Source organism: Alnus glutinosa, chromosome 1 (assembly GCF_958979055.1).
Source record: "Alnus glutinosa chromosome 1, dhAlnGlut1.1, whole genome shotgun sequence".
Taxonomy (NCBI): Eukaryota; Viridiplantae; Streptophyta; class Magnoliopsida; order Fagales; family Betulaceae; genus Alnus; species Alnus glutinosa.
Window position 1 is genome coordinate 33,778,475 of NC_084886.1, and position 20,600 is coordinate 33,799,074.

Here is a 20,600-nt window from a genome sequence, read left to right on the forward strand (position 1 = left end):
AAAATTGTAAGCTCAGTTAATGTGAATATACTTATTTGCTATAAGTTTTTTTTTTTTTCTTTTTTTTTTAGTATAAAAATGTTTTGAAAATTTTTTTAATTTGTAAAAATAACAAATAGGTCCCTGCATCCCACTTTCATCTTATTTTTTGATGAAAACTATTAAATGCCACATATGCACCAATTCATTCATAATAAGAAATTTATAAAATACATTTAAAAAAAAAAAAAAAAAAACTCTGCACCAACGATGCTTGCACGCCATGGAGAGGCTCTACAGCACAATGGTGAGCTCGGCATCAATGGCACCCAAGGGCGGACGTACAATATTGGTTATTGGGGGGACTGACAACCCCAAAGAATTTGAAAACTCTTATAAAAATATTACTTTTTATATTATGATCCCGTCACATGCTTAACTCTTCACTCTTCATATAATAGGTCTTCTCTTATGTCAAATCTTTCTAATTTTATTTATATATATATATATATATATATATATATATATATATATATATATATATATATATATAGCAAATTATGAACGTGGTGGTGGAGGTGTTATTGTGTGAGGTAAAGATTAAAGGGTACGGTCAGCCTCAGGCTGCATAATTTCAATTGCTGCTCTAAATCAAGGTTAGTTACAGCAAAAGCACCCTGTTTATACATATAGAGAAAATTTTGACTACGTTCATAAACATGAAAACAAAGCATCTAACAAAACAATGTCATATATATGATTAAGAATTTTTTTTTTTTTTTTATTTTTATCCAATATTCATCTATGACTTGTTTAACTGTTGCTTTGGCTGAACTATGTGCAGTAGAATTTGCGTCTCTTTTAATGAGGCTAATTTGCTAGATTTGCATCAAATGTTAAAACAGCTTTTGGTACGGTGTGAACGGCACGTTCTTGGATTTTCTTCACACCCTCACAATCACTGCAAAACAACTAAAATTAAAAGACTCTATTGGGGGTTTCACTACAATGCCTAAATTAGTCTCTACGAAAAAAATATGCTTAATGCATAAAATAATCAATCTATCTTTTATACCTGATATAGGCCGGGGCCTATTTATAAGTTAAGAAGTGACGTCAAACCTAAATTAGGTTTTCAACTCCAACTTAACCTAGGAGTGCCGTCAAAATCTGATTTGGACTTGAATTCCTTACTAGACCTGAATTGGGATTCTTTCCCAATTCGTCTTGTAGTAGGATTCGATCTCAGATCTTTAGAGATTAGATTTGGACCAAGAGTATTATTTCAATTCAACTGAGAGTAGGACTGTTCGATCATCAGATTCTTTGAGCAGTCCTAATTGGACCCAAATTATGACTCTTATCTCAATTCGACTTGGAGTAGGGTTTTAATCCGGATTTCATAGGATGAGACCTAGTCCCATAATTTCAGGGGTTTAGACCCGACCATATCTTGTTGTGGATCAAGGAGCGGACATCTTTGACATCTTCTGTGATGAGATTGATACTTGAGTTCCCAAAATGTGCTTGTCTCGAGACGTGTCCATTCTCGAGACTCCATCTGGATGAGTCGCCTGTCATTTATCCTCGAAAAATAACCTTTTTGAGGACAATCAATTTAGGTGCCTATCTCTCAGGACATGCTTATTCGAGAATCTTGCTATTTTTGGCTTGAGGCCCACATTTCTCCATGGGCCGGTGTTGGCGTTAAGGACCGATCCTTTTCAAATGGGCAGGTGAGAATGGGATTATTCCCAACATTAAGCACCCCACATATGTCCACCACAAGTTATTCATATCTACTCCAATTCCATCCCATGAATTTCACAATATTTACTACTTGAAGCGCATTACCTTTCACAATGATATACATATTCGACATGCATCTCCCCATTCCTTAAAAATTAGAGTTGAAAAGCTCTTTCAAGAAGTGTTTGAGCCCCTAGTTTGCTAGGTGAAGTGGAAAGGAAGAAGATGTTTAAGTGCCATCTAAGATGGAAATTAACAACTCTCTCTCTCTCTCTCTCTCTCTCTCTCTCTCTCACACATATGTCAAACAGATAATTCACACCATATATATTTTGTTAATCTTGAGGTGACATGTCACCATTAATTAGTAATTGTTATCATTATATTAATTTATATATGATCAACAGTCTCAGTTATTGTATGATTACATATGAGCAGGGGTTTGTTTATGAGTGGCTTTCATTAACGCATACAATTATTTATTAAGGCACCAACTCTGCGAGTGAAGGTCCCATAAATGATAAAACCTAATAAGTGGTTAAACGTGGATATCTTCCCTTCAAAGACACGCTATTCATCTTCGTGCGGCCCTTGTCAGTGGATCAATTCTTCATTATCTTAATTTGTGTTTATGTCTTGTTTGACTTCAAATTTTAATGGGGTTGACTTTATTTTTTACTATCCACCCCCCCACCCCCCCCTCTTTTTTTTTTTACTATTACTGCATCTATAGTTGATATATTTATATGGGATTTTTTTTCCTTCTTAATATTAGCTTGTCCATAAATATTTTTGTAAATTTAGATTTTTTTTTTTGGAGAGGCCGGGGGGGGGGGGGGGGGGGGGGGGGGGGGGGGAATTGGATAGTTAGGTGGTATTGGTGGAATGTGGAGATCGGATGGTTAGTTGTTGTTGGTGGGTGTATTTATTTTTATCCTAGCTGACCAATAAATGATTTTATGGTATAATATTTTTGACAGGAAACAATCAAGAAAAAAAAAAAAAAAATCAGATTCTTATAATTTGATCAACACACTACTTAAACAAAGGAATCGATAGACTCTTGGAAGAACCCTAATATTGCTTTGGTGGACTCAATTCTCATAAATTGGTTAGAACCATCCTTTCGTTTGAAGAACACTAACGAGCTTTTTTTTGTTAAGTATATATTTTTGGGCCTTATAAGAGTTTTTCAATTCAATTGGATGATTAGTAAATCCAACCATAACATTTTTTGAGATGCGTGTCTTTGGACCAGCAAATGAGCATTGCTTGGATTTTCCGAGGGTTATGTACTCCAAAGATTATCCAACGGTCTTTAGGAACCTAAAATATAATAATAACTTTGTTAATAATAAAAATAAATTGCAATATTTAGTTAGAGAGATCCGACAATGATTTGTATTACGTATCCATATAAATAATAAAACTACGGAAGCTATATATTTTGTATACATGAGTTATTTATGGCCTTGAGCATCACGCATGCTTTTTATATCCCATATAAACCTATTTTCCTCTGCAAAATTTCTCTTTATTATATATATATATATATATAACCACGTGTGTCACTTTATGACTTTTTTTTTTTTTCCCCTCTATAAAGCACATATTTTTTAACATAGAATTCCTCATTTTATACTCCACTTAAAAAAAAAAATCTTGAAACCTTTTTGTTGTTTCTACTAAAATAAATAAAAAATAAACATATAACTAATTTGGTAATAAATTAACGAAATTATATTTGTAAAAGCTTAACAATCAATCTCTCTACACTCAACTTTTTTTTTTTTGAGAGACACTCAACATTTTATTTGATTGTATAATAACTCTGTGTCAGTCTTACAGATAGGTTTGGATAACGACAAAATAACAAAATCTCTATATCCAATTTCTAATACTCGGAATTTATGAATTATCCATACCAATTTCCCAATTTTTTTTTTTAATAAATAAATAATTTTATTCATTGATAGTTGAGCCACACGTGGGTGGGTCCAATAAATAAATAAAAAGTTTTTTTTTTTTTGAATCAAATAAATAAAAAGTTAGTACGATATGACCCATCATAATAATGAGCGGTCGGGATTAACGCAATTAGGTAGGATAAATCTAATTTAATAAGAGAAAAAATTATACGCACAATTAACAGACATAAATTACAAATATTTGAACTGTGTCTGATTAATCAATAATTATAAAGTTATTTTTTAAAATAATAATAATAATAATAATTTGTTCTCCTAATTCATATGTGACTCTGGATCCACCATCCCGGAGTCTGCCTTTAAATAGGCCCCAAAACCTCTTCTTCTTCTTCTCTCTCTCTCTCTCTCTGTCTGTCTGTGAAAGATCAAGATCGAATAGGAAAAGAGTGTTTGATGGCTTCTTCGGTGAGCAATGGAGTGCCCGAGACTGGGAGCGGGTTGATAGTGAGTTTCGGGGAGATGCTGATAGACTTCGTGCCGACGGAGTCGGGGGTGTCGCTGGCGGAGGCGCCCGGATTCCTCAAGGCGCCAGGGGGGGCACCCGCCAACGTGGCGATCGCCGTGTCAAGGCTGGGCGGGAAGGCGTCTTTCGTCGGCAAGCTCGGCGAAGACGATTTCGGCCGTATGCTCGCCGGGATCCTCGACCAGAACGGCGTCGATGGCCGCGGCATCAACTTTGACCAGGGCGCCCGCACCGCCCTCGCCTTTGTCACTCTGCGCGCCGACGGCGAGCGCGAGTTCATGTTCTACCGCAACCCCAGCGCCGACATGCTCCTCCGCCCCGACGAGCTCAACGTCGAGCTCATCAGATCCGTACGCTCTCTCTCTCTGTGAAAATTACTATTATTTTTTGAGATTTTCCGGGAAAATTTGTTTCCTATTTCTCATCATGATTTCCGGAGTGGACGCGCTAATGTAACGCCCCGTTCCCCGAGATCTTGCGATCTGCCACGTCAACATTCACACGCTGGCACAGTGAATGGTGGGTCCCTCGCATAGATCTAGGATTCCACAAACAACGCACATGGATCCCGGCTCACGTGCCGCTAATAACATATCTCATGTGGGAATGGTAATTCAGTAGGCCACGTCAGCCGATGGGGCCCATCCTTTTTCATCTGTCGTCGCGCTTATTTATCTGTGATTTGATTTTGTTTAACGTTGGTCTGGCAAAGTCACGCGCTTTTGCCGGCGAGTCGGATTAGTTCGGCTCACAACACGGTGGCGTGCAGAATATCCAACTTTGACTTTCTACGGGCTTTTCCTTAATTTCTATTCGCACATACTTTTGACCGACCTGTGCACGTGCCTTCCCCCCACTCTCACACGATACACGCGCTTTAGTATTATTTCTTTGGCTGCACGTAGCTATTTTGGGTCTAATTTTGGAAGAAGGAAAAATATTGAATTTGTCTATATTATAATCGCACTTTTGGCCTTTATTAGGGAATACCTATTGCTAAAATCAAGGGTCGTATTACCAAAAGGAAAAAAAAAATCATTGGTCATAATCAACCAAAAAAGATAGATTATAAATTGTTTTTTTTTTCCTGAAATTAAGTATAACAAGATTTTGAATTATTTTATTGGACCATGTATTTATTGTGTCGTGCAATACAAAGATGTGAACTTTATATAAGGATTAGGTGATGGGGTGGTACTTTATGCAATTTCAGAAATTTTAATGTAAGCGATATGATTCTGATTGTTTTTTTTTTTTTTTTTTTTTTTTTTTGAAAGGGATTCTGATTGTTAATGTTTGGTTAAAGGGTGCTTTTGGTTTTTTCTTTTTCTTTTTCCTGAAAAGTGTTTTTATTTTGAGTTGTTTAGTACTATTTTTGTATTGAAAAGAGAGGACAAAAGGGGAGAAGGAAAAAAAGTATTAGTAAACAAAGTCTATATTGACGTATCATGTGTCTAGTGTAAGATGCACGCGCCAGGTATTGACTCGCTACTTGCCTTCGAATCGTTTTTTTTTTTAAATCATATTAAGCAGTTTGGCAACCAGGGTTTAGTTAATCGAGTCCAATAATATCTGTATAATAATTACTGGTAGAATCAAGTCTAATTATATTTGTATTTGTTATCATAGGCTAAAGTATTTCACTACGGATCGATAAGCTTGATCGTGGAGCCATGTAGATCAGCACACCTGAAGGCAATGCAGGTGGCCAGAGATGCTGGTGCCCTACTCTCCTACGACCCGAATCTCCGGCTGCCGTTGTGGCCCTCGCCTGAGGAGGCCCGTGAGCAGATAATGAGCATATGGGACAAGGCAGATGTGATCAAGGTGAGTGATGTGGAGCTGGAGTTCCTCACAAGTAGTGATAAGATTGATGATGCCTCAGCATTGTCATTGTGGCACCCCAACCTGAAGCTCCTCCTCGTCACTCTTGGTGACATGGGCTGTAGATACTACACCAAGGTATGTTGGTTGCATCTAACTTCATTTAATTACTGCTTTCTGAGTTTTTTTGCTATTGAATTTTGACTGTTAGCTACTGTCCAAAAAAATTGTGGACTTTAGGTACTTGGGCAAGGTAGGTGTGGTCACTGTGGTGGGTAGGTGATGATTTTGAAGGATAAACTTCCACGCGCACAAATGGCATCTTAGGCATGCGAAGCTCTGTCTTGTTAGTGGGCCCTAGGTGATTCTTTTATATTCTCTCACATCTAAATGCCAAAGCCCACCAAACAAATTGCCTTCACTTTGACTCGGATTGGCAAGCTCTAGTAATCTAAAACAATGTGTTTGGGCCAACATTTTTAGATCATGGTTAAATTGGGTGTCAGTGCAAGCTCTAGTAATCTAAAACAATGTGTTTAGGCCAACATTTTTAGATCATGGTTAAATTGGGTGTCAGTGTGTGTTGTTGATTTTTGACCCAATCTTTACAGACTGTAGCTACAGCCCTTGGTCTGACTTCTTCATGTTATAGAAACAGTGATAATTACATAAGGGGGTGCATTCCTTTTGTGATATATATAGAAGCAGTGTTAGATGAGCTTTACACAAAATAAGTAAAAGACTAGATAAACTTAAAGAGTGTTCAACAAATACCGCAGTTTCTAATCAATTCTCGTGGACCTTGCCAAATGCCAATGGATATACTGTTTTATTTTATGTTTTCTTTTTTATTTTTAGTTTGCCTGTTCTTTTCTTTGGTCGTACTGCATGTGGGCATGCTTAGCATATAATGTCATCTGAGATTTTAAAAAACGAAGTCACTGACTGTCACCTAACCATACAGATACAGCGCCAATACCAATGTGGGATTCTTATTTATTTTTGTATCTGTGGGTGTGTTGCCGCATTTTAGATTTTTATAGTAAGGAAGATTTTGCATTATTTAAATCTAAGCTTGAAGCTTACTGTGGTCATTATGCAGCAATTATTTTAATATTTTAATCAGGTTTATTTTCTGTTTGTTTTACATGAACCTAAGCATGACGAACATTTGGTAAGACTTGTCTGTCTTTAACTCGTATCGATTAATGAGAATATGCAGCAACCCACTAGCTTAATTATTTTTAACGAGTGGAAGTAAATTGCTTAACCAGAACATTTTGTTTTCTCAACACTTTGGTGATTTCTTTGCTGTTTTTTGCATAAACATAGAATTTCCATGGAGCAGTAGAGGCTTTTCATGTCACCGCAGTGGATACAACTGGTGCTGGAGATTCATTTGTTGGTGCCCTACTCTGCAAGATTGTTGATGACCAATCCATACTTGAAGTAAGTACTCCTTTCATTCCTCAATTTTGAATTAATATAGGGTCATCTTTAATAGATTTTTTTTTTTTCTCCCCTCGTACAACTGATGCTATAACATATAGTCAGTCACACTTCCTAAATATCTGCCTGCCTTGCTTTGTGGGTGCAGGATGAACAAAGATTGAGGCGAGTGCTGAAATTCGCAAATGCATGTGGAGCCATTACAACTACCAAAAAGGGAGCAATCCCTGCCCTTCCAACTGAGCCTGAAGTTATCACCCTGCTTGAAGCATAGATAACATTGTTGCATCTCTTTCTTCCAACTCTTTTTTTTTTCCCCCTTTGGAGGACCTTTTTTCTTCGTGTTTTCTTTCTAGGTGCTGTTTTCAGCTGTGAATTAAAGAGGGTTTCCACTCTCATTTTTAAGTTGCGCATCAGGGTCTTGATCTTGCATCTGACTTACACCCGTATTACCTGCTGGTAATCTTGGGAAGACGGCTTGGTTTTTGAGCAAATAAAGTTTTTATTATGTTTGGCAATCTTTTTGGCATTATTTGACTAGTTTATTCCTTCAAAATGATCCTTATTTAAAATTATCCATATTTACTTCAAAAAAAAAAAAAAGAAAGAAAGAAAGAAAGAGAGAAAAGAGTTATAATCTTGTCATGGAACCTAGGAGAGAGAAGAGATGCTTAAGGTAGTATATTATTACAAAACAATGGCTTGTGGGTAGCATTCGCTAACTTCCATCTCCAAAGACCTCCAAACTTGTTTACATCTTCCCCACTTTTCCTGCATGTTAGCCAGAAATGCCTCTGCCCATTGTTCACTACGTCCTCCCATGCTCAGATCGTAAGGCACCGAAAAACTAGTCAAAACAAATATGAGAAAAGGGAAAGGATCAACATGTTTATGAATGCTTCATAATAACAGCAATTACTGTCATACTTATCAGTAACAACCATCATGATCATATGCGCCTTTGCACATGTCATGAACTCCAGCCAATTAACTCTTTTTCAGCTTTCACCAGAGAGGATTCCCACTACTGTCACCACTTTTACAGGGTGGACATCCACAAATACACACAATTAAAGGTAAAAGAAATAATTCAGAACTCCCATATAACCTTCATACAGGTAGCACGACCACCTTATTAAAAACACATCTAACTTATAAAAAAAAAAAAAAAAAAAAAACACATCTAATACTGTGGCCTAGAATTATAGATTTCAACCAAATGGACAAGGAGCTAAACACTTTTATTTCAAAAAGTCCACCTAATCAGATTTATCACCAAGAAGGTAAAGAGTTGACGCTGGGCAGCTCCTGCTTCATGAGTAGCCCCAAAGATATTTCATTTGGGATCCTACTAATGAGATTGGAATCAAGTTTTTGCCTGGCATGCCTCGTGTTCAGAAATTGGGTCGGATATCAAAAATACTATTGCCGACATATTGTTCAACCGGATAACACGGCATACCAATGCTCTCAATTCCCATCTCAAGTACAAAAATTTTGAGGACAAGGTAACTAGTTGTTAAGCCCTTCCTATATGTCACTATTGCCTCTCTCTCTCTGCCCCCTGATCCTCCGATGTATATAACCCATATCACCAATTTCTCTGCACCTATAGCTGTCTTATACATTTTCTTTTCTAAATATTTCTATCAGTTAAAACGACATTAACAGAAGATCTAGTGGAAGATTACCTCAATAGCTCTTCCAGCTGAGATCCTTTATTGGGAGCAGAATTCCTGCAAGAGCTCAAACTTTAACATCAACATGCCATATGTCCCAGTCTAAATGAAAATTATACTCTAGTTTTTAGTTGCTAGTAACAAAGAAAGCCATACACTACTTTCAATAAAGCAATTGAGAGGAAGACTACAGGCCGTAAATGTTAAGCTTGGAATTTTATTATATTTAGCCATCATGACACCAAAATACCCTAGGTTTTCATAAATTAAACTTGGGTGCCAGGAAGGTATTTTCCCCAACTTCTTAAGATGAAGATGATTGAAAATAGTATAATGTACAACTTTTCTTATGGAATTCTTGCAAGTCCCACAAAATTAAGAAAGAAAAATTGTTTTGACAAGATTACCCTTTTTTATATACCAACAGAGGACTTTTTTTTTTAAAAAAAAAAAAAAAAAAAAAAAAAAAAAAAAAAAAAAAAAAAAACTTCTAGGGCAGGGTAGCTTGCAATGTTAGCCCAAACAGTTTCATTGATTATTGTGGTGCTGACCAGTAGAAATCATCCTTTAAGTTGCCACTGGACACAACCTGAGACTTGAAAATTGGGAACAACATACCTGGTGATAGATATTTTGAAGAGACGAAGAGACTTGGTGGAAAGATTATAAATAGCATCAGCAATGTGCTCCTTGCCGAACAAGTACACTACTGGATAACCAAGAAGCCATCTGAAGCAAATTAGTTAACCAGCGTTACTTTCTGATGATAACATGGTTCTAATCGAAAGACCAGGAAAAAATGCTACTAGAATATAGCATATATTAGGATAAAATTTAAGGAGAAAAACAATCTCACAAGCTTATCCTTTGGGGCTCTAAGCATAAAGCTAACTGCTCAATTTTACAAGAGTCATTTTTTTTTTCCCCGAAAAATAATCATAAGTTTATTAAAAACAATATGAAATGGTGTCATCCAAGTACACAGGTTGTGCCCCATGTTAACAGTGTTAACAGCTGGCTAGTTAATTCGGACAGTTCTACTCATGGATTACTTTTAGATGAGCTGCAACAGAAATTTATATTTTGTAGAGCAACTATTTTACATTTGAAGAGGACACTTTATAGACATCTACGGATATACATATTTAAGTACCAAAATACATGCAGGAACTTCTAGTACGCCGAAATACAGTAGAATATAATTCAGACACTTTATTACAAAGCACTTATTAATGCATTTACTTCTCATGCCTCTGCAATAAGTCTAGATGTAAAATAAATCCCTATTCCAGAAACTTGCACATAACTCTCTAAAAAAAGTCCTCACCCCATCATTCTGAATGGTGAAACTATGGGCAGAAAAACAGTGGGTTGAAGGTTTCCCTGAACCATCAATCTTAAATTTCTTGCTGGTTTGTCATATTTTTCATGTCATTTTCGATATTAAAGTAGCATTCAAGATATTGACTAATATTAGAGCCAAACTTCTAAATTTCTGGATTCTAAGGTCTTCTCTCTTTATAAATTTTCATTTATCCAAAAAGATAACTTGGAAAAATAAAATGTTGTTAACTAACAACATCCATTAAGATCGGTCCTCTTGATTCCAGCAATTACTTCTCCCAACGAGCATAAAGCAACATTAAATGGTATTTTGAGGCTTGCATCAGATTTAAGCATTCTTATAAATTTATAGAAACATCCATTTATAGGTTTAGGCCATTTTAAGGGGTAGCCAACGACTTTGTGGCCAACCTTTTCAAGCCAAATCAATAATCCAACCACAAAGGAGGCCAAAAATGAAACTGGCTGAGCAGTCCGGGTAACACAACTTTACAATAAAGATAAGAATTTGGTCTACATAATAACTTGAAATGCAGAATTCCCCAAACATCAAAAGCAATTCCCATGGTCAATGAAACTTCAAAAGCAATTCCCATGGTCAATGAAACTAAAACCCACCACAACTTGCTTCCTAAAAGCCAGGAACATTATACATTTTCAACAGGACAAAACTAGGTTAGGGCTGCACAATCCATGGATGGAAAAGGCCGAGATGTGAGATGCAGGTGGTGATAATCACCCCCATGTATCTGCTAGCGCCCTTGACAGGCACTCCAGGCCTCCAAAAAAAAAAAGACATCCCATGAATATACATGACAGGTTATGGTGACATGAGTAGAATGAGCATAGGAATGAGCCCAACCACAGCTCTCTATAGTTTTTAACTGCTTAATCATATGCATAAATAAGAGCCAAGGTGGGCCTTGGCTGCAAAGATTTGAAAAGTAATGTAACTATTCTTCTTTGCAATAGTAATCGTCATTCTGAATCAAACAATGCCATCTAGATGTGCTATATTAATTGTATTATGACTCTGGAATCAACTTTTACTTGGCTGAATCCCTAAAATTGAAATTGATTAACCTACTTCACATGGTAAATTGAACAGCGGTATACATTTTGAGCAGTAAAGAATCAAACTATTCATTTTTTTTTTTTTTTTAAAAAAAACACTATAAAATATCAGTATTTTTATAGCATACGAATTTCTCTATTATAACACACACACACACACACACACACACACACACACTTATTTATGTGTATTTTATAATGATCTACCACAGCCCCCTTGTGATCAATTCCTATTTCCACCCACCCAGGGGTAAGCATGTTCTATAAAGGTGAGTTTAGGAGGTTACCCATTTAAAGTTGGCACAGTGACCTGTGTATCTTGCATGCAGCTACTAAGATCAATAAAGGCAGAAGAAGATTGAGAAGTCATAAGCTCATTTGTTGAAGACTTGGCATCAGCCATGTTATCTGCCCTGTGACATGGCAGGAGATCATCTTTCATTCCATCTTGAGGAAATAACAAAGAGAAAGACTTCTGAATTGATACAAGCTGCATTCCTATTGGGCTTTTTTCTGCTTGTGTTATCATCTGGCACAAAGATGAAAAGAGAGCCTTCACCAAAGAGTAAGAGGGGAGCATGCCTAAAATACAAGGTAAAGACTACGGACAATACAAGCCTGCAGCAGGAACCAACCTTTGGAGGATCATGTTCAAGGTCCACAAAAACCAGCTGCGCTTCTGAGCTCAAGCTTAACCTAACATGCTCAGCAAGTCCTCTTACATGTATCAAATATATCATATCTTCTATAACCATTACTCTCAAATGCTCAAAAATGGGTGACTCCTGCATATATTTATATTAAGTTAAAGTATATTAATTTTTTAACAAACAAGATCCTCCGACTAAGCAAAAGGAAAGGGGAAAAATGTTATTATGAGATATCACAAGCATGATCATTGCATCTAACAAGATTTCACCTAAATGAACTGTCTTGGTGCTCTTTTATAGTAGTTAGTTCTTTAGTGCTCTTGTTTTCTTGTATACTCTTCGTGTACGAGGATTTTCCTCTTTTTTCAATAAAACTTATTATTATTCATCAAAAAAAATGTTTAAACAAACAGTTTGTTGACCAAAAATGTGACTCCATCTTGACTCTCTCTTCTTTTTTCTTTTTCTTTTTTTTTTTTTTAATTTATAAGAAATTGAAATATTATTAAAAAGCGAAAAGCACAACCCAGGTACACAGGAAATATACAAGAGAAACACCTAGCTAGAAGGAGAAAAAAGAACAAGAAAATCATGAAAACTAAGCAAATTATCCAGAAGTAAAGAGTATTAAAGAAAATCAGCTCGACTCAAATTTCAAAAGGCAAAAAGAGAGAGTGGCCCGACCAAATTATAGACGATTAGTTTTGCTTAGTAACACAACCAAATTACCAATCACATTTTAATATGGAGAAGATTATTGAGTTTAACTTTGTAATATGTTTATTATTAGTGATTAGTTATCATGATTTTCTTGTTCTTTTTGCCCCTACCACCTAGGTGGCTTCTCTTGTATACTTACTGTCTATACGGGGGCTCCTTATGCTTTTTAATGATATCTCGATTAATTATCAAAAAAATATTTATGGAGGCAGAACAAGCTTAATGGGTGTAAATTGTGGAATTATAAAATGTTATTTCAAATACTTCATAACCAGATCATGATTCCATAATAAGATGCCAAATAGTTTCACCTATTTAATTTGACATCAAGATTCAAAATTCCTAGAAATAAGAAAAATCATTGGGTGTGCAGGCAAAACACAAAAAGAATTGTAAAAAAAAAAAAAAAAAAGATCATTGATTTTTATCTACCATTTCACTTTCTCCCTCTCCCCCTTTTCATGGGGCCCTGCCAAGCACATGCACATGTGCATGCTCTCTCTCTCTCTCTCTTCAAGAAGAAAAGGAAGAAAAAAAAAAAAAAGGGGTGCCATTATCCTTTTTCTTCTCATGCGTCTCAGACCTCTTTGTAGCAAATGACAAGAATTTTATAGGAACCATCCCCCAATCATCATCATAGGAGTATCACAGTGAAGAATTACCTAGCATGCTATGTGCTCTTGTTCGAGATTACATGACATACTTTCTAGGTGATTTTTTCCGCAAATTCAAAACATGAGAGCCATAAAAGAGAAGAAATTTAAAAAATTAGTCAGCACTAATTTCTGAACAGTGATGAAAACAATGTGAAAGTTCATAAATTAGCATCACCAGGAGTCCTCTAAGTAATTGTAAAACAAGGACATTTTCTTGCATTTTCTTAAACTTATTGCTAATTAACAGTTTTGAGGGTGCTCCAATTGCTGTTTTTCACTCCGAGATAGGATTCTGGTCTGGAATGTCTTTGCATATTTTTCCTAAACACAAAATGTTAAAGTTTAGCATGTCCGTCCTTGACTCAGAAAACACTGAAATTGATTTTCGGAGAGCACAAGTAAATAGATGTCCCAAGTAAGGAAATTCCATAAGTATGTGTTTAGTTATTGTTCGAATTAAAATGATAACTGCTGCATTTGGTGAATAATTGAGAAAGAATGAAGAAATTGGCATAAAAGTCAGACATAGCATCGAAATGAATTGATGAACTATGAGATTGTGGCTGTGATGCAGCAATGACAGATTGATTTGCTGTTACTTCAGAACTTCGTAGATTCCAAAATTTATCCTGTGGCTCATGTGCAACATCATATTGGGTCAAGTCTTATATGATTTTGAAGGTCAAGCCATTTGAGGTTATTATTTCACCAGTTATACTCAATCTTCTAATAGGGGCAGGTATTTAATTTTATGGAATTTTTCTGAATTAAGGATTTTTGGTAAGTGAGTCCCATCTAGATACTTTTAGGAGTTTCTAAGGTCTCAGCATATTTTCTATTTTTCTTTACAGCACACTGGTACTGTTCACATCCCCTGAACAATCAGAAACTTTTTGCTTTTCTTCCTTCTCTTAACCCCAAGATAGACTATTTTCCTATACCCCTCAAAACCTTAAAAGCCTAGAATTTTCCAATCATTCTCATCAGAAGTTGTCCCTTTAAACATCCAAGTCATTTCTCGAATTTCAAGATCCTTTCACCCATCAAAATTAAATTTTCGAGCCATAACCCACTCTACAAAGCCGCCTTTCTTCTAAAATCCAGACCCCAGATCTACAAATTCTCCTAACACTAAACTTATCACAAGCACAAGTAGACAGATCCTCTAAATCTCTCCTACATCAGGCAGTGACCAAACGTAAAACAGAATTTACCAACAATCCTAAAAAGGTAGTACAATGTAAAACCTTTTGAATAAGTTTCATAAGTTGACATAGTCGCTCCTGTAGTTCAGGCATCTTTCCACCGTAGTCTATCATTACAGCTGGCCTCATTCCTGTACACAAAGCTAGTATATCTGCCAGAAAATATTCCAAAATCACGACTTAAAATGCACAAGAAGAAATTAGTAAAAATTATATATTACTTAAACACATACCCATCAAATAAAAAACCAAAACAAGAAAAATGTTAAGAAAAGAGCAAAGTCCATACACTTCAGCAACGTTAAATACATTAAAATAATCGGTTATCAAACATGAAAACAGTGCAGACTCATTGCAGATTATATTGGCTCCATAACAAATAACAATTCACATCAATGGGATATCACAAGCATCATAAAAGGAAAAGAAACTGAAATTTGGATCATATGGCATGTTTGGCTCTGAAAACGTTCTAGCATTTCATTTCAGAATCTGTCATTTTCACATGAATAACCAATTCTTTTCCAATAAAGAAGAAAAGATATTAAGGATATGTTCAATAACCCAACACACCCTAAAGCTTTCCCACTATTTGGACAACTGGGAAAGTCAAAACTCCACACAAATGAGCAAGATAAAACCACTTGGCTTGAGTTTGGATGGGGTTTCATATTTTGCAAGCTGAAACAAAACAGTATAATACCCATAACCGAAATTGAGCCTCAAAACTGAAAAAATAATTTTCTTTTAAAATTATACCCAGAAATTAAAATGAAAAAGATAATAAAGATGATGATCAGAACAGTGAGGAACTTAAAGAAAAAAATAAATAAATAAAAAAGGAAAACCAAAATGAGAAAAACAGTTGGGGGGGAGAGAGAATGGAAAAGAACCAATTTCGAGTCGGCGCTTCGTTGAAAATTTGAGACGCCATTTGATAAGAGAAAGAGAGGAGTCCAACACCTTCAGGGCTTCATCCATTTCTGCAACCTCCATTTGTGATGAGCCTTAATGTAATTTTTAGAAAGAAAGTGGTTGATTTTGGTACTTCAGGGCTCCAGCTCGTTTGTAATAATTTGTACTGAAGGATATCCTCTTCATTAAACATTCCAAGTTTAAATACAAGCCAACACAAGGCCTAACTGCATACATAACTGTAAAGTATCGAGAAAAGCGCTAAACGCATTTGTGTTATTATTTTAAAAAATTTATCAATTTGAAGCTTTTTTAGGATCTCTTATAAAGTTTAGTTTCATCTAATAACTGAATAATATATAACTTAACACCTATGAATATATTTATAAACCATTTATTGTATGTGGACTACTCATTTTTTTTCTAATATGAGACCAGGGTGTTACAAACATGTTATTAACTCCTGCTATATCTTGGCCCCGTTTGAAAACCACTTTCCCCTCCCCTCCCCTCCCCTCCCCTCCATTTCACTTCTCCCAAAAACATCAACTTCAAAACATTCTTAATTTTTTTCACTTTTTATATCACATCAACACTTTCTTATTACTTTTTAAATAAAAAACTCACTACAATACAATTTTTTTTTTTTCACTTTTTCATATAAATTATATCAACTTTATATCACATCAATTTTAATTTTCAATCATTCAAAAAAAAAATCCAAGGGGAGGGGAGGGCAAGGGGGTTTTCAAACGGGCCCTTATGGCAAAGTAATTCGGTATGCAACTGGGCCCACCCTCTTGGTTATTTCAAACGGTCCAGTGTAACAAGGCCTCGACTTCCCTTTCTCTCAAATCTCATTATGTTCTTCATAAGGGATACCTTCAGGAATACTTTATCCCCTACTTAAGAAATTTTGAAAACTACCATTCGTCTCCATCATGACTCTCTTTTCTGAACCCCTTCTACCACTGGAGCTTTTTCTACTAAATATGCCCACCATCTTCTCACCTCTTCCCTCCCCTCCACCACCTCTCATCTCCCCAAATCTTGTTGAAAATCTTTATGGAAGCTAAATCTTAATCATCGTTTATAGCTGTTTTTATGGAAAATGTTTTGGAATATTATTCTAACTAAATTTCCGATTTCACAAACGATACCTTCCACCAACTAGGATACCTCTTGTTCCCTGTGCTTTTCTCCAGTAGATTCCCTTCTCCATTTCTTTTTCTCTTGTCCTATAGTTTGAGTGGTTTAGCGTCAATCTTTTTGGCTTATGGATATTCTTGCTTTACATATTACTAATATGATAGATTGGCTGCTTATTATTTTCAATCCATAAACTATTGGTATTCCTAAACCAGATTCTCATATGTTTCAAATCTTTGCTGTGATGGCATGTGATCAACTTTAGTTTTCAAGGAATAAGGCACATCATGATGATTTTTGTTAGTATTTTATGTTGGTAACATTCTGGTTGACAAAAACACTTTATGTAAATGTTGCATTTTAAACAGGTTTTATCCGTTTTATTCAGAGTCTTCAAATTATATGGATAGTGTTCGTTTCGAGCCATGTGACTGGTCACAAATTTCTAAAAGATGTCCATGAAGTTTCCATGCAATTTTCAAGTCAGATTAACCGGTTCTTGTGCAACCGTCCAGACGAGTCTTTAAAGGCGTCCGGACGCCCTGCAATGTCTAGAAGCTTCAGCGTTGAAGACGTCTGGACGACAGAGCAACACCGTCCGGACGCTAGGTTAAGCTACTCCAAGTTCTACACGGAGTTGGATTTCAATCAACACTGTTTGGGAAGTTTCTGCAAGACGTCCGGACAACATGGCAACACGTCCGGATGCTACCCAGTGTTCCAGAATATTCCAAGTATCCTTTACGGATGCGGAAAGGAGTGACAATGAAGACCGTCCAGACGCTCGGCCAAGCCGTCTGGAGTGGTCCTATTATGGGAAGAATCGTGCTATTCTGGAAAGGTGGTCGCAAAAGACCGTCCGGATGAGGCTAACTTCCGTCCGGGCTCCAACTCGCCAGAGTCCGAGTTTGAGCAGAATTAAGTTTTCTGTAAGCCTATAAATAGATGGCTCTAGGTTTGTTATTTGTAAGAATTCAGTATAGAATTCCATAGAGCTTAGAGAGAATGTTTAAGGAGAATTGAAGATCCACTAACTCTCTAGCCGTTGCCGGTGTGTGCTATTTGTTCGTGTGAAGTTTATCTTAGGGGACGGCCCTAAGGTAAAAGATTCTATCAAAGATCCCTTCAAGTAGGAGACTTGGTTGGGAAGCGTTCACGATGGGCTTCGTGTTATAATTAAAGGTATGACTACTGCAATAGGTTTTGTGAGTACAAGTGATTTGTAACTTACTTTATCTTTGGATAGTGAATTTCCTGGATTTGGCTGCCCCAGAGTGGTTTTTCTCTTCACAGAGTTTCCACTTCTACAACAAATATCTTGTCTCTTTTTATTTTCTGCATTTAAGATATTTTGTTGCACACAAACACACACTTGGTATTTAGAAGTCAAATATTTATTTTTCAATCGTGTTCCCAATGCTCTTGTTATTTCCGCAACAATCAACAAACTTGTCTTGGAACATCACTCAGCTTGGTCTTCTATATTGGTCCGAAACCCTGAGGTTTGGACGAAGCCTTGTTCCCCTTTTTACAAGATCAATTATAATACAGCTATACATGACTCATTTTCAGCTCAAGCAGCGATCATTAGAAATTCATATGGAGTCGTTATCAAATGCAGTTCTCTTATCAGCCCTCCATGTGCGGCAATTTATGGTGAAGCTCTAGTTGCTTTCTTAGCTGTTCAATTAGCTCTCTCTTTACAGATATCTTCTTTTATCTTAGAAGGGGTCGGGGTTCTCTTACAGTTACACTGGCTCTTCAAAATCCAGCAATCACTCAAGAATGGCGTATTGCTTCCACCATCTCACACATTCATTCCATCATTCCTCATGCAATTAGCTAGTCATGTTAACCGAAGTACAAACTTCTATGCCCATCACGTGGCAAATTGGGCCGCAACTAGACTCCATTTTGGCTGCATTCCCATTTTATCTGCTCTTTCAGGATCCTCTCCTCTGTTTTGGAAATGAATCATCTTCCTCTTTTTTAGTTCCTTAGTGTTTTTCTTCCACTTTTTGTTTTGTACTTAAAAAAAAAAAGAAAAAAGAAAGTGAACTTTCTAAAATACCCTTAGATGTGCTAAGAAATATGGGTTCAAATTGAAGGGAACTTAGGAAGTTCAATGGATAAATGCTTTCAATTTTTAAAACCTTCATCTATTTTGGGACAACCGAAAGGGGAAAGCCCACTATCTCTATCTTTATGTATGACGGAGGGATTATATTCTTTTCCAAATCAAAATATGTGATTGCCTTTCTGTAATACCCCGAAATATCATGCTTAGGATAGTAATGCATAGACATTAATATTTGCATGTGGATTAATAGTTGTGGATTAATATAATCGATCGAGCGGCTTAATAGTTGTGGATTAATATAATCGATCGAGCGGCTTAATAGTAATAAGTAAATAAAATTGATCGAGCGATTTTTACAGTGTAAATATCGAACTCAATCGATCGACTTTATTATACAGTGTGTTGCAGATTACGTAAAAACTCAAATCTGGATTTTCTTCCTTCAATTCTTAAACCCAATGCGTGTGGACGATTTTAGATGATTAAAAACCCATTTAGTTAGTCTAGTTAGTCCAGTTTGATTGAAAAGGAACTAGATATGGTAGTACTATTTAATTATGACGTTAAATATGAAATATAATCTAATATAAGATATTTTGTAATCTTGCTAAGATTTTCTCTTTATTGTTGTCAATAATCCAGCCATTGAATGAGGTTGTACTGGTTTAATCTCAACCTTTCAAGATTGTTATATAAGGATGCATGGGTGATCGGTTTTCACGAAGAAAAGCCAAAGTTTCAGCAAACTATCTCTCTTTCTCTCGTAAACTTACTGTTTTTCTTCCCTGTTCTAGTGCAGAAACTTTGAGCACGAAAATCTCATTGTTTCACCATGCTTTTCGTACACCTAGTAAGCTAAATTAAAGCCTAAACTTGCCCTCTTTTCACCCCAAAATCAGTAAGAACCAAGTGAGAATCAGCCCCTGTTTTTAGACCAAAAAACAGAGCACCCATTGATGGAATTTTCTGGTTTGGACAGCAACTCATTATCTTCATTTGAGTCACTTTAGAGCAGCAGGAGTAAGAAGTTTCTCTCCTAAATTTCTCAAAGAATAAGTAATCATTTCCTGTTTTAAACTGTGACTTTTTTTCTCCTTTGAAGAAACAATAACTGGTTATATATATATATATATACACATTTATGGACTTCTTTTGTTGTTAACAGAAGCTTTCAAGACAAAAACCAGCAAGCAAAATCAGTAAGTTGAAACTTGTATAAGGCATGAGTGTGATGGAGAGATTGTAAAATTACTAGCTTATGATAAAGCATATATATATATATATATATATATATATATATATATATATATATATATATATATATATATATATATATATATATATATATATATAGTGTTTGTGTGTGATTTTGATAAAAGTATGTGAGTTGATAAAGAGAGATGGATGTGTGTATGTGTGTGCTGTAATGATTGTGTATGTGTGTGTGTTCAAAAGAAGTAAAGATATGTGTTTTGTGTGTGTTGTGAGTGAGAACCGTGAATGTGTGAGTGAGTTTTGGAGTGATGGAGTTTTTGTGTGAAGGAAAAAGTGTTTGATAAGAAAAAAGAAAAAAAAGAAAAAGAGAGTGGCGGTGTGTATGTGTGCCGTGGAGACCATGTGTGTGGGTGAGTCATTTTAATATATATATATATATATATATATAAAGAATTAATTTA

The 20,600-nt window shown here is 35.9% G+C and overlaps 2 protein-coding genes across 2 annotated transcripts; one reads left to right on the forward strand and one right to left on the reverse strand.

The window, feature by feature from the left end:
• Positions 1-4,000: 4,000 nt before the first annotated feature.
• Positions 4,001-7,970, forward strand: LOC133878883 (probable fructokinase-1). Its single transcript, XM_062317442.1, has 4 exons — positions 4,001-4,529; positions 5,809-6,141; positions 7,336-7,452; positions 7,601-7,970. Exons 1-4 carry the CDS (start codon positions 4,110-4,112, stop codon positions 7,724-7,726), a joined length of 996 nt encoding a protein of 331 aa, XP_062173426.1. The 5' UTR covers positions 4,001-4,109; the 3' UTR covers positions 7,727-7,970.
• Positions 7,971-7,998: 28 nt separating this feature from the next.
• LOC133878888 (uncharacterized) lies at positions 7,999-15,878 on the reverse strand. Its single transcript, XM_062317450.1, has 7 exons — positions 15,674-15,878; positions 14,823-14,932; positions 12,185-12,334; positions 11,837-12,078; positions 9,750-9,860; positions 9,144-9,188; positions 7,999-8,299 (listed from the first exon to the last, which is right to left on the reverse strand). The coding sequence occupies exons 1-7, from the start codon at positions 15,774-15,776 to the stop codon at positions 8,140-8,142; spliced, it is 921 nt and encodes a 306-aa protein (XP_062173434.1). The 5' UTR covers positions 15,777-15,878; the 3' UTR covers positions 7,999-8,139.
• Between the last annotated feature and the right edge of the window lie 4,722 nt (positions 15,879-20,600).